This window comes from Alligator mississippiensis, chromosome 7 (genome assembly GCF_030867095.1).
Source record: "Alligator mississippiensis isolate rAllMis1 chromosome 7, rAllMis1, whole genome shotgun sequence".
NCBI lineage: Eukaryota > Metazoa > Chordata > Crocodylia > Alligatoridae > Alligator > Alligator mississippiensis.
The window spans coordinates 11,814,831-11,827,598 of record NC_081830.1 but is presented as its reverse complement, the minus strand read 5'-3'; the positions used below and the strand labels follow the sequence as shown (position 1 = coordinate 11,827,598).

General features: G+C 43.8%; 1 protein-coding gene across 4 annotated transcripts in view; it reads left to right on the top strand.

Annotated features, from left to right (window-relative positions):
- LOC102562685 (tetraspanin-15) overlaps positions 1–12,768 on the top strand; it is a 282,668-nt gene that overhangs the window by 170,344 nt on the left and 99,556 nt on the right. For all 4 annotated transcript variants that reach the window (XM_059730567.1, XM_059730568.1, XM_019482686.2 and 1 more), the window contains one exon: positions 10,947–11,042. In XM_059730567.1, the coding sequence (XP_059586550.1) occupies positions 10,947–11,042 (96 nt within the window). The remainder of the gene's footprint in view (positions 1–10,946; positions 11,043–12,768) is intronic.

The following is a 12,768-nucleotide window of genomic DNA, read 5'->3' as shown; positions in this document are numbered from 1 at the left end:
CTAGATGGTGTACTTATTATTGTGCTGTAGGATGAATTACACCCACTCAAGTCCTTTGGCAGCCTCCTTAAAGGAGTAGGTTTTTCCCACTTTCTGCTAAATTTGCTAAACTCTTTGCCTCCGTTATGTTAAATGCTTTTTTTTAAATTTGTGCATGAGGTGCTTATTATAGCAATTATAATATTGCTATAATAAGCATTGGGGAAACGCTTTAAAAATGCTTATGATAGAAGTTCCCTTCTGCCTCTCCCCAGACTAAGCTGAAACCAACTTTGTCATTTTCCATATTATCTTGACTTTGCAGTCTGCCAAATTACTTCAAGGCCTCGCCTCAGTCTGTGCTGGCTCATACAATGGTATAGAAGAACGATCTCTAAAATGCATACTTAAGGGCTTTATTAAAATCGATTCTCATTGTACAAACAATTTATAGCTCTTCCAGGCCCATAAATGCTTGTGTTGGGGAGGATGATTTTAAAGATTACATTACCTGCTTGGTGATCTCAAATCCTAAAGCCAAATCAAAAACTTGTGGGACTGAGTGTCTCATCATGATGAGTGTGAGAGTCCGGAGTGCACTCACCAGGGGTGTATCCCCAGCCAGGAACACGGATCACCAGATGCCATCACATCGACCCTGCAGTAGGAACCCCAGCAGAGCTTTACCTGCACGGCAGGTGAAGCTGATTGGGGCCAATCAGCAGCGCAGACTATATCTGGGGGTGGACCTGAAGAGTCACCACTGGAGCAAGGGCAAGGAGCCAAAGAAGGGAAAGCCGGGGCAAGTCGCCAGGCAGAGACTGGGGGAGTGACAATCCCCTTACCACAGGGGTGGAACTGAGGAAGAAGAAGCAGGGTGCTGGAGGGAAATCTGGGGATAGCCCTGGGGAGCATCGGAGGCAGCAGATCCGCCCGACCCTAATCGTGGCGGCGTTCTTTCGGCTCTCCGGTTTGTTTTTTTTTCTTTTACCTGTGTTACTTTTCCCCAGCTGACCGGAGACTCAGGGTGGAAGGTGGGCATCTGCCAAAGGAAAGAGGGGTGAGGTTTACCTCAGGAAGCCTTCAGAAACAAAGAGAAGCAGCCTGGATCCCTGGCCGCAAAAACGGTGCCTGCCATGCCGATGACGTCAGCAGGAATCTCCAGCCACAGGAGCGGCACTCCCTTGTAATCATGTCCCCCTTGCGGCACGGATTTTAAAGATCCTGGAGAAGAGGTCTGGGTGGGGAGGCGGCTCAGGGAAGAGCTTGGAATAACGACCCCAGGCAAGGCAGCACCCGGCCGGGAAGACTCCTGAGGACGAGGAGGCCAAAGGTCAAAACTTCTTTTTTTTTTTTTTTTTTTTTTTACAAGAAAAAAAGAAAGGGAAAAAAAAGGAGAGAGAAATATCCTAAATAACAAAGAAAGAAAAACAGCCAGAAAGGTGACTACCCTCCCGGGAGTCAGACCCTCAGGATGTGGGGCAGCCCCTTTGATTGAGTTGGGCAGGAGACCGGCGGTTACCACCTCCCTCTCACTCAAAATCCATTATATCATCAAAGTCGTGGCAGGCGGGAAAAGAAGAGGCGTCGAATTCCCTCCCGCTAAGTCATAGGGGCACAGCTGCCTGAGGGGCCAGTGAATGTCAGCAGGACACCGGGGTGTTTGCCCATATGCAGTGATGGCCTGACAATGAGTTATAGGAATCATAGCAAAGTAGGGTTGGAAGGGACCTCAAAAGGTCATCTAGGCCAGCCCTTTGCTCAAGATGGGACTGTGCCTGACTAAACCATCCCAGCCATGTGTCTGTCCAACCTGCTCTTGAAATTTCCAGTGATGGAGACTCCAGTTTTCCTAGGCAGCTTGTTCCAATGTTTGGCCCCCCTAGAGTCAGAAAATGCCTCCTAATCTTCAGCCTACATTTTGTCTGCTGCAGCCTGAGACAATTTCTCAAATCCTGGTCCCTATGGCCACAGAGAAAATCCCATTTCCTTCTCGCTAATTGCCCTTCGGGTATTTTCCAGACTAAATAACTCACGTTTTTTTCAGCCTTTCCTCATAAGTCATGTTTTCCAGCTCCATAATCATTTTTGTTACTCTACACTGGGCTTTTTCCAGTCTGTCCACACCCTTCTTGAAGTGTGGGGCCCAAAACTGGACACAGTACTCCAGGTGAGGCATCACCAGTGTTGAATAGAGCAAAAAAATCACTTTTCTTGATTTGCAAGTGACACTTCTATTAATAAAACTGTGGAAGAAGAAAACCCCAGGCCTTAATTTCTGCTGACTTCTTGCAGCTAGTGCTTGCCTTTTCTCGCCTATTTTGCAATCTGCTCTTTCTCCCACCCTTTTCCCTGTTGAGCTGAGTAGGCCTATAAGATCAATAGGTCAAACCACAGTTTATGCCCTCTTGCAGCTTTCTGGTTCAAACCAGCTTTCTGTTTGTAATATCTTGCGTCATGTGACCTGAATTGAAACATATAAAAGCTTGCTTTAACTGTCTGTTGTGGGGGGCAGGCGGAACTGATAAGAGGAAGCTGTCTGTTCGGTGTCCTCCCCTGCAGCTGCTTGTATAATAAAAAGTATCTAACAACTTCAAAACCAAACCACAAAGTGAAGCTTGTTTCTTCCGCAGAACCCAGGATGCTGTTGGCTTTTTGGCAACAAGAGTACGCTCTTGGCTTATAGGAGCCAACAGTGGTCAAAGGAGTTTTGCACAAGCTCCCTGTAGACAAGCCCATGTGACTACTTGTTGCATTATAGGAATTTCAAGAGCCAATTCTCCTGAACCATCATGAGGGATGGATTTGGCCATGATATTGTAGACATGCTTGCTGAGTTCCAGGAAGCTGGAGATGGAGGCCAGGGCTGCTCATTGCCATGCAACTGGTTTACATCGTTGGGAGTGGTCATAATATGTTTCTGCTGGTTACAGCTTAGCTCTGACTTGTTAGCTTTTGCACTCAGTGGTGTCTGGCTTTGTGGGGCTGTGCAAGGTACAGCGTAGCAAGGAAGCAGGGCCTTCACCTTGACTCCAAAAATGAGTTGCTGGTGATAGTTCCTAGCCCATTCCTTAGCAGAGATCATCCTCTGCCTTTGGCATCAGATTCTGTTGAGAGGCGAAGGACAGCGTGTGTCACAGGGAATGAGCTCCCTTCTCAGCTGTGCTGTGCTTATCTGTGCTATAAATAAATACCAAGGACCTCAGTCTCCAGGGCTGCCTAGCTAATATTGTTCACCAGTTCTGACTTCATTTTGAAAAGCGTGGGGAGACAGAGAGAGAGACAGACTTCTATCTGCTAGGCATCACCGAGGCTCCTTGTTCCTCTGGCAGCTTTATGTCATGCTATTAATATCTAAGATAGGCTAATATGGAGGTTCCTTTTATTTATTTGTTTTTAACTTGCCATATACCAAGTATTGGCAATACATTTCTGCAGAGATAGGACCCTTTTGTTACTGTCTGTTCTATTACTATATATGGTACCAGGTTGTTTGTGTGTTGACATTGTGTGTCTACTGCTATATTTTCATGAACAGCTGCATTGCCCTGACCTATGAATGCTTACCAAGATAAAGACTAGTATCTTCTATGTGATCTGTGTCTCAATTTGTGGACCATCATTGCTCTTACCTCATGAGCAATGGAAGGGACTGATTAGAGGAACAGAGAAAAAGTTGCAAAATTCTTTTGGAATGGAATTGCAACCTTTCAGTTAAGCATGCAGATTGGATGCAACTGTTAGTGTGTAAGTGATGCCTTAATTTAAATTTAATGGGGGATACTAACATTTAATTAAAATCAAGCCATTGGTAAGACAGAACAGAAATTTGACAAGCAATGAATCTACTTGACCGAAAATTGCCACGCTACACAAATCTGCATTTGGTTGTTTATTAGACTTGTAAAGAACAGGGTTTTTAATTGGATTTACTATTAACAAGCTAAGAAGAGAAAATCAGAAATAAATTATCTAGTGGGAAAAAAAGCACCAGGCACTTAATTATGCCAGTTGACATGTAAATGTGCTCATGGAATTGCAGATGATATAAGTTAGGTAGCTGCCTGTGTTGTTTTGTATCAAGCAACATGGAGAGTTTGTGCTGCTGGAATTGAATTATGTAGCTGTTAGCTATTTAACCACTGTCTTAAAGTCTAGATTTAATTACAAGCACTTGTAAATAGATTATTTTGCTTTCTGGGGAGTAAGAATCTTTCATCTGGGGAATATGTTCTTTCTCGAGTACCCACACTATAAAATTTTCTGATGCTGGTATGCTTGGTAAAGGTCACAGATGGCATTAGTCAGGAGAATGCATATCAGCTGGGATTGCTTTATCACATTAAAGGAGCAATTGTCTAATCTGTTGGTACAGTATGCTTATAAGAGCTCTTGAAAGTTGTTGGTGTGCTACCTGTGTGAAATCTTGTCACCTGCATATGAGTTGTAATGCAGGCACAAGCAATAACAGCAGACCATGCTCCATGCTCTGGACATGTCGGTGTTTTGGGACAAATAAGAGAGAGATGGTAGGTCACTAGGTTTATTAAATGCAGCGTATGGTTGCCAAAGGCACTTATAGTCCCAGCCTGAACTGACGTGTGCTTGCTATGGCAATCTTGATCGGCTTTAGACTTCTGAAGGTTTTTGTGGGTGATATCTTTTTTTGATAACTTTAACCTCCTTATCTGAATACTGCAGCACCAGGACAGACATGAACTCAGGAGAGAAGAAAAAGCATTCTTGAGTTCTGAGGCTGACAAAGACCAAAATCTTTCAGGTTTCTTTTTAAAAAAAAGAGTTCAAACCAAATCTTCAAACTTATGGGCCTAACCCAGCCCCTAGTCAGCTTTAGGATAAGAATGAATCCAGACCTGAAATGTATAGGCCAGACTAAGCCATAGAAATAGAGAATCAAATTCTCTTTTCCCTACCAGAAACCACGTGCTTAATTCAAACTGCCCTAAACTGAATCCAAGAATTGACACACGTGACCATGGGCCATCTCATAGCCTTAAGGGCTGGACCAGGATATAGAAAACATCAGCATGGCAATGCCAACTGCTTTGATTTAGCTGCATGAGTGTCCTAGGTTCTGTATTAACACTCTCAGTAGCCACATTTGTGTTCCCTTTGTTGATATTCTGCAAGACCCAGTAACCCTCTGCACAGGTATCCTCAGGATGTACTTCACAGTCCACCCCCCAGGAAGACAAGTGCCAAAGATGTAAATCCCCTTATATTTGTGTAGCTAGTGAGGGCACAGCCTATGCACATGGAGCTGTTCTAAAAATGGTCTTGATCATCCCAGGAAAACATCCAGGAGAGCCTTGGATTATACACAGCACAAGCATGTTAGAAGCAACTCATTAAAACAGTAGGGGCAAAGGTGTCAGCTACGGCAAACCTACAGCTTATTCTTGTTTGTCTTCAAACTAACGATGGTCGTCAAAAGAGGGGGGGGGGCAGAAAATGAGATAGCTGGGCATGTTGTTCAAAGGTGTGGAAAAGAGCAGAATTAACATTTTAATAAACTTCTGCATGAGTAGTTTCTTAAAGGCCCTCTCCACCAGTCTTGCTTTCTTTTTCCCTTCTCAGCAGGCTCTGTTTCCTATGGTGACATATCTTAGTTCACTCCTCTCACATCTTCCTTTTCAAATTTCTCTGGCATCCTTCTTCCCTATTCCCCAGCTCACCCAACCTCTGTAATTTTCATGTCAGAATCAATCCTGCAAGAATGATCCTCACCCCACCCCCCTGAAGAAACAGCCCAAATCCTCTTCTCGTAATTAATATTTCTGAGTGTTTGTGCTTGCCAGTTTCTTGTCAGAAGTCAAACCACAAAATGACTCGGGGAGTAGTGCCTCTTGCCTGGCATTAGAGACTGTGCTTTGAGCAAGCTAATAAGCTTTCCAAACATCTGTAAGATGCATTTTATATTCGATTACTGCTTAATTTGAAGTATCCAACATGTCAGAGTAACCTCAATGAAACCCGCTCTAGGAATTACTGGAAGAGTCCTCAACTGGCTACTACTTTCTCCCTTAACATAACTTTGGGCACAATTAAATTACTGAAAGTGCTGGTTAAAGATTGAAACATGGTGCTAATGCTCCAAAGGGGCCTCCTCTCCCCTTTGTAGCTCTGGCAGTATTTTGCCAGATGCTAGGCCTGATGCCAGTGGGACTTGCACAGTATGGCTCTGTGCAGGGCCAGAGACTGGGGGGAAAAAACGGGGTCGGGGAGCAGGTACAGGCTGCAGACAAAGCTCGGCATTTTTATGAGTTTTCACCTCAGACTTATCTTTTTTCTGCCCCTGATGTAACAGTTCTTTTCCACCTCTAAAGACACAGCCCGACTGAGGGTGTGGGGAGGTTAGTGACATGATACCCAGTAGGGCTGTGCAAAGCTTCGGTCCCTGATTCGATTCAGCGGAGATTCGGCCTGATTTGGTGGCCGAATCTCCAAATCCAAATTGAATCATGAGATCCTTTAATCTCTTTGAATTGAATCAGAGCTCTCTGAATCAATTCGGAGAGATTCAGAAAGATTCAGCAATTTGGACATAGACACAGCTTTAAATGTTTTTTCTATATACCTCAAGATAACAGGTGGCTCATGAATGCTGCGATGGTGGGGTGGCTGGAGCATCCCACAGAAGCATGGGGGCCTCAAAGCACTTCCAATCCACTTCTGGGTCTTCCCCCATGCCCCCCCGGCTCAGTAACTGGTGCCTCTTGGGTCTGGGGGGCACCCAGGGTCCCACCGCAGCTGATTGCAGAGACAGAGGAAGATGGGGGGGCCCCCCCAATGCGCTCCCAGGTGGATCCAGAAGTGGATCGAAAGTACTTCTGGTCCACTTCCAGGTTCACCACTGAGCACGTGGTGGGGCGGGCCCTGCGCTCCTGTGGGATGCACCATCTGCCCCAGCATTGCAGCGGTCACGAGCCACGCCTGGTGCCTCAAGGTATGTAGAAAAAACGTTTAAAGCCGTGTCTATGGCTGAATCTCTAATTCTCCGAATCGGCATCGAATCATCAGGTTCAGATTCGGCCGAATCGAATCAGAGACAGTAATCCGAATCAATGAATCGAATCACTGTCCCCGATTCAGGCCAAATCTGAATCAAATAGGGCCCGCTTCGCACACCCCTAATACCCAGTCATAAATTATATGTCCAAGCAGTTTTACTTTAATGCACCAAAAAGACTTTTAAAATGTCAGGAAATCCCACTCGTGCAAACAGACGCACAGTTGCAGTGCCTGAAAGGGCAAATATCATGGCATGTACATACACCCCTTAATACTAAATGTATGAGGGAAAACCTAAGGAACGGTCGACCTTTTTTTCCCCTGTGGGCTTCACCCACAGGACTTAGCCACTTCTGTTTTAATGAAGAGAGACTAGGCAGGTAAATTATTTCAGTGCCCCAGTCTACAACAGAAGTGGCATATAAAAGACCTACAGTTATACTTAGTTTTGGCAGTGGGGCTAGGTGGTCTTGGTGGTACCTGGTGGTCTTCCCCCTGTGAGATGGCAAAAGGGATCTTGTGTATTGGCTGACAGAGAAAGAGTTAACATGCTTAGGGCAGAAACCACAGCTGAATGCCCCTCAGTGAGCATGGAGGAACTGGGTCAGCTATCTGGAGTTAAGCAGTTTGCTTCTACCACAAGGAAGGCTGGGTTCTGGGGAGAGGTATTGCCATTTGGAAAAGCTTTTGCTTTTCTTTGATGAACTCAGACTTCTGCTGCAGAAAGCTGCCTTCAGTGAATTGTGTGTTTATTTAATGGTCAATTCCATTCGGAAAGCAGGAGATCAGGACTCTTAGCACCTTTCCTCAGGCAAATGGTGCAAGTGGACCAGGAGGGGACTTTCCCCAGGATAGCTAGGAGAGTCCAGTCTCCTCCTTCATGGGTGCCATTCAAGAATGGCAAGCTCACATGAAAAATTTTGGCAGAGACCAAAAATTAACCAGAAATTAGCTTTTCTTCAGCTGCTCTTTCCTTTTCTGACCCTCATCTGGAAGGGCTATAGCTCTGCTGCTCCGAGAGGTATGTTGTTGGGGAAAAAAACCTGCAGGATGAGTGGGTACAAACTTCCCAAGATATCTTAAGTTCTGATTCAGTTCTGCTGACTACCAGAGGAGATTATATTAGATGTGGTCTTTTTTGTTAACATTATTTGCTGGTGAGGTGTTGGGATGTTACATAATATTATCATGTCCTACCTGGAAAAAAAAAATCTAAAGCATTTTTTAGACAAATCTGTAATCTCCTCAGGCAGTGCTGTGAGTTGGAAGGGAGACTGGCTCTTTCACATACCTTTCCTCTTATGAACTCTTGCAAACTCACAACTCTTTGTTTTCAGGACTTTTTAGTAAACTGTTTTGTTCCTTGGGACGGCTTCCTCACTCTTCTCTATTCTTTAGCCCCATTGCTTGTTTGTTTGCATCCCCTTCACTCCCTTCCACAATTAGTTCAGTCATGCTGAAGCACCAGGTTGCTAGCCCTAGAAGGTGCCACCCTCTATGTATCTGTGAAACAGCTGTCATACCACGTTGTTAGTCTTTATCAGGGCTTCCTCCTCTCCTTTGCCACTGGGTCTCTTGTATGGGGTCTTTGGTCCATCCATGCTTGGCAGCCTTGGCAGAAAAAGCAAAGGGCAGGCAGGGGGCTACAGATGCTATTCTAGCCAGTTGAGTACTTGAGTTTTACCTCCCATGAAAAGCTGCAGTTCAAGCAGGATGCATCCCTGGAGACTGTGGGGCATTACTGAACAGGTCCAATCCTGATGGGAGAATGCTGCTAATCTAACTGAGTATAGAATTGCATGCCTAATACCAAAAAGATGTAGGAAGAGAGGAGCTTTTTGAATGTTACGCTCTGCCCACTAAAGATTTTTTGCTAACACGAAGCATAGGAAGAAATGCTGGAGGTCTCTGCCACAAGCCCAGCCCTCTTCCCATGCCAGGAATCCATTTAGTTTGAAAAACAAGAGCATCGAAATAATTAGATTCTGGGCTGTTTGTTCTGAGTAGATAATCTGGGATCTGCAGTGCAGATGGCTACCTGTCTGCTTGGTGTATGGAGCCCCAAAAAACCCACCATCCCTAATAAACAGAACCTCTTCTCGGGCATATGTTTCCAAAGAGAAGCTCTGCGAGCGGTTGAACCAATTCACTTACAGCACTCAGAAGCAGTTACCTGATAACTGTTTCTTTCTCAGAAGTGGGATGCCACCTCTCACCCGACACGTTGTACCATAGAGGTCCTTACTGCTTGATTTAAAGAAAGTCCTTTGAAACACAAACAGGAAAATATGATCAATAAAATCAATCTAAGAAGATGGGAAAGGGGCTTGCAGGGTTGGGGGAATCTGATCTGGTACAACTAAGCATAAGCAAAAGGACAATTCTCAGTTCCCCTGAAGTTAGGGCTGCCTGTGCAAAGGGCTGAAATCCCAGAGTATTTTAGCAAATGCTAAAATAGTCTGTTCTGTGGATGGATTTCTAAGACTGACACAAACTACAATGCTTTTGGCTTCTTCAATCAATACCTACATGCATCTTGCTAATAGAATATGAGGCAGGTGGATAAAGTTTTTTGATTTACTAGAATCTGTGCTTATATAGAAAATGAAGGCTTTGTGGCTTTTTTGAAGAACCAGGTGATGCTGCCTGGAGTTGTGCACTTCTACAGATCTCAGAAATCCCATTCCTCACAGTAAATTCTGGTAGTTTCATACCTTTTGAAGGAAAAAAAAAAAAGAGTAAAGGAAAAAGGAGCACATGCCCCAAGGCCATTGAGAGTCAGTGGAATTTGAACCTTGGTTTATTCAGGCACATTGAAATGCCAGCCCCAAGATAAGATTGCCAAAAGTCATTTTTGGAGAATGGGACTCAAAGGTATTCATAAATGTGCTCCGGGGTGGGGGCGGGGTGGTGCTTTAATTAGAGAAGCTCGTAGAGCCACTCTAACTAAAGCGCCATGAAGCATGTCATGTATCAGCATCCCTGCACTTCAAAATGAGGGCAGAGCCACTTTATCTAAAGCTCACTGAATGAGATGCAGGATGCTGCTGGAACACAGTAATTGGAATTACAGCACATCGGAGCAGCCTTTCTGCTCTTGTATAGGCACCCTAAAAGTCCCATTGCCTTAGGGGAGGGTTGAAAGTCTTACTTCTCATCTTCTGTAACCCTGTAAAACAAAATGAGTATGCAGTATTTAAGAAATGCTGATTAGAGAGGGACATGCAAGTGTTGTGGCCCATCTAGATGTCTGTGCTAGAGGAGTGTGTCATAACTTTCTAGCATCTGAGTTAATAGCATGTATTGTGGGTGAATTCAAAATGATAGCTACTCAATTTACTAAAGTGAGCTGCTGCCTTGTAAAGTTCAACTTATTTGAAAGATCAGGATTAAGAGAACAACATAAGAGCAAGAACACCATCTTCTAGAGCAGACATGGCTTGGGGTTATAAAAGGGTTGGAACGTCCTGTTGAGTAAAACACCCCAGGGCTAGGGTAGCTATTGACCTAGGCACCCTTGCCTGTGCAGATGTAGCAATGGACTAGGAGTGGGAGTCAGTGTGCTGAGAAGCAAATTCTCATTTGCCTTCTAGTTTTTGAGGGTTTGACTTTGTTTTCAACCTTTTCTTCCCAACAATGATGAGAAGCTTTTATCTTCTTAAGTGAAAGATGAGAGTTTCAAGTAATCTCCAGTCCTTGGTAATTGGAACATTGAGACACACGCCATATATTGAAACTCCAAATAAAATTGCCAAGTGACAATGCTGCAGAATATATAAGGTCAAACCCTTTGACAGTGATGCAGTAAGACAGAGGTCATTTGCTGTAATAAAAATCATCTGTATAACCTAATATATATCTTTTTTATCTTGCTATCTTTTTTTCAAGCATCTTCTCACAGTGTGACATAGAGTTTCTCTTTCTTATTTTCCCAGATGAATACTGTCTTCCATTCCAACATCCAAGAGGGAATTAGACACTATTATGATGACCTGGACTTCAAGAACATTTTGGATTTTGTACAAGAGAAGGTTAGATTCGTTGTGATTTGGGTTTACTTTTTTAAAAAAAAAACAAAGTCTTAGAATGCTGTATTTGGATTTAGCACAATAATTTGGTCTCAGTGATAGTTCAAGAGCAGCTACCTGGGTTTCATTAAAAAGCCACAAAATAATCACTAAGGGGAGGAGATATTAATTGAAGAAAAAGTTATTGATTTCCCACTCTCCTCCTACCCCCGTTCCCAAGAACTGTCTCAAGACTATTAAACTGCAATTTCTGTGAACAAGAGAGAATTAAAATGTGGTTAACCTCTGTGCCTCATTCAAGCTGCGGTGGTTAGTTAGGATATAAGAAAATTTCCTGTCTTCTGGATTTCTTTCCTGTTTCCAGGGATGTCTCGTTTGGTCATTTCTTGTACTGCTTTCAATCCATTTTACTGTTTTGTGGTATGTCAGATCACTCTGACACAACCTTTTAAAGCTGGGAATTATTCTGTTTAAACACCACTTTTGAGTCTAAACAGTCTTTATTTTCCTGTGAAATATGTTGCACCTAATTTACTTGATCAAGGGTTTTTATAGGGAGGGTTTGCATGCATGTGTGCCTCTGTGTGTATGCTCTGAGAGAGTGCCTGGTTTTGAAGGTGTGTTTTGTTTCCAAGTGGATACGCTCTGCTAACTCCTCAGTGTTGTTTCATTTTTATCAGCTAAAATAGCTTTTCTAAAAAAAAAAGGGATCTGTTCTTTTCACTCAGCTTTGTGGCTGTGGAAGCTAATGTTCAGAAACAAAGCCATGTATGACAAACCTATTTAAAAGCTGAGGTGGGCACCACAGGTAAAACTTTTCAAAACTGTAGTGTCTTAATAACTCAAATCTTTTACCTCATTTAAACATTCCAGCCTGCTTTTTTAGTAATGACCAAATTGAAGTGACAGCAAGCATATGGACACATTAGGACACTTGGGACAGAGTACAGGCCGGGGACTAAGAGACCCCGATTCTGTTCTTTGCTCTTCCACTAGCCCTACCTGGCAACTTTGGGCAAATCCTTTCTTTCTGTGTCTCTATTTTCCCCTCTGTGAAATGCAGAGGTTGGTACTGAGTTTCTTTGTAAAGCCCTTCCAAATCTACTGATGAAAGGGTCCTGTGTAAATGTGGTGTAGTAACTGACTTTGCAAGTGCAACATTACACTTTCCTTCTCAGTGGACTTCAGTTAGAATAGCTTAATTGCCCCGTATTTCTTGGTTTGAATCCCATTTTGAATAGAACCTAAGCCTTTGTAGTCTATTTGTGTCATTGGCAATCCCTTGCAGTCCAGCATGATTGTCTTCCATGTGTAACGTGGGTATACCCAAAAGTGTGCCCTGTCCTCAATGGGATGGGATGGGATGGGATGGGATGGGATGGGATGGGATGGGATGGGTAGGCAGGAGGGGGTGCTGTGAGAGGGATGCCGGAATTTAGGGTGGATCCCTTTTTCCTCTTTAGAGTTAGCCCAGGTCCAAAGTTTTTAACTGTATACAATTTATTTAGTTGCAAACATTTATATATATAAAACTCTTTAAAATAGATACAGGTACAGGTATAGATACAAATATACGTATAACGGTCTGTAGCAAGAGGAAGTCTGCCCCAGGGAGGACATTCAGGGAAGTACCTGTGCCCCAGACCCAGAAGAGGGGTGGATCCTGGGACAGTCAATTCAGCAAGTCTGTACCACAAGTGGGTTAGCTAATAGAGACATCCTTACAGAG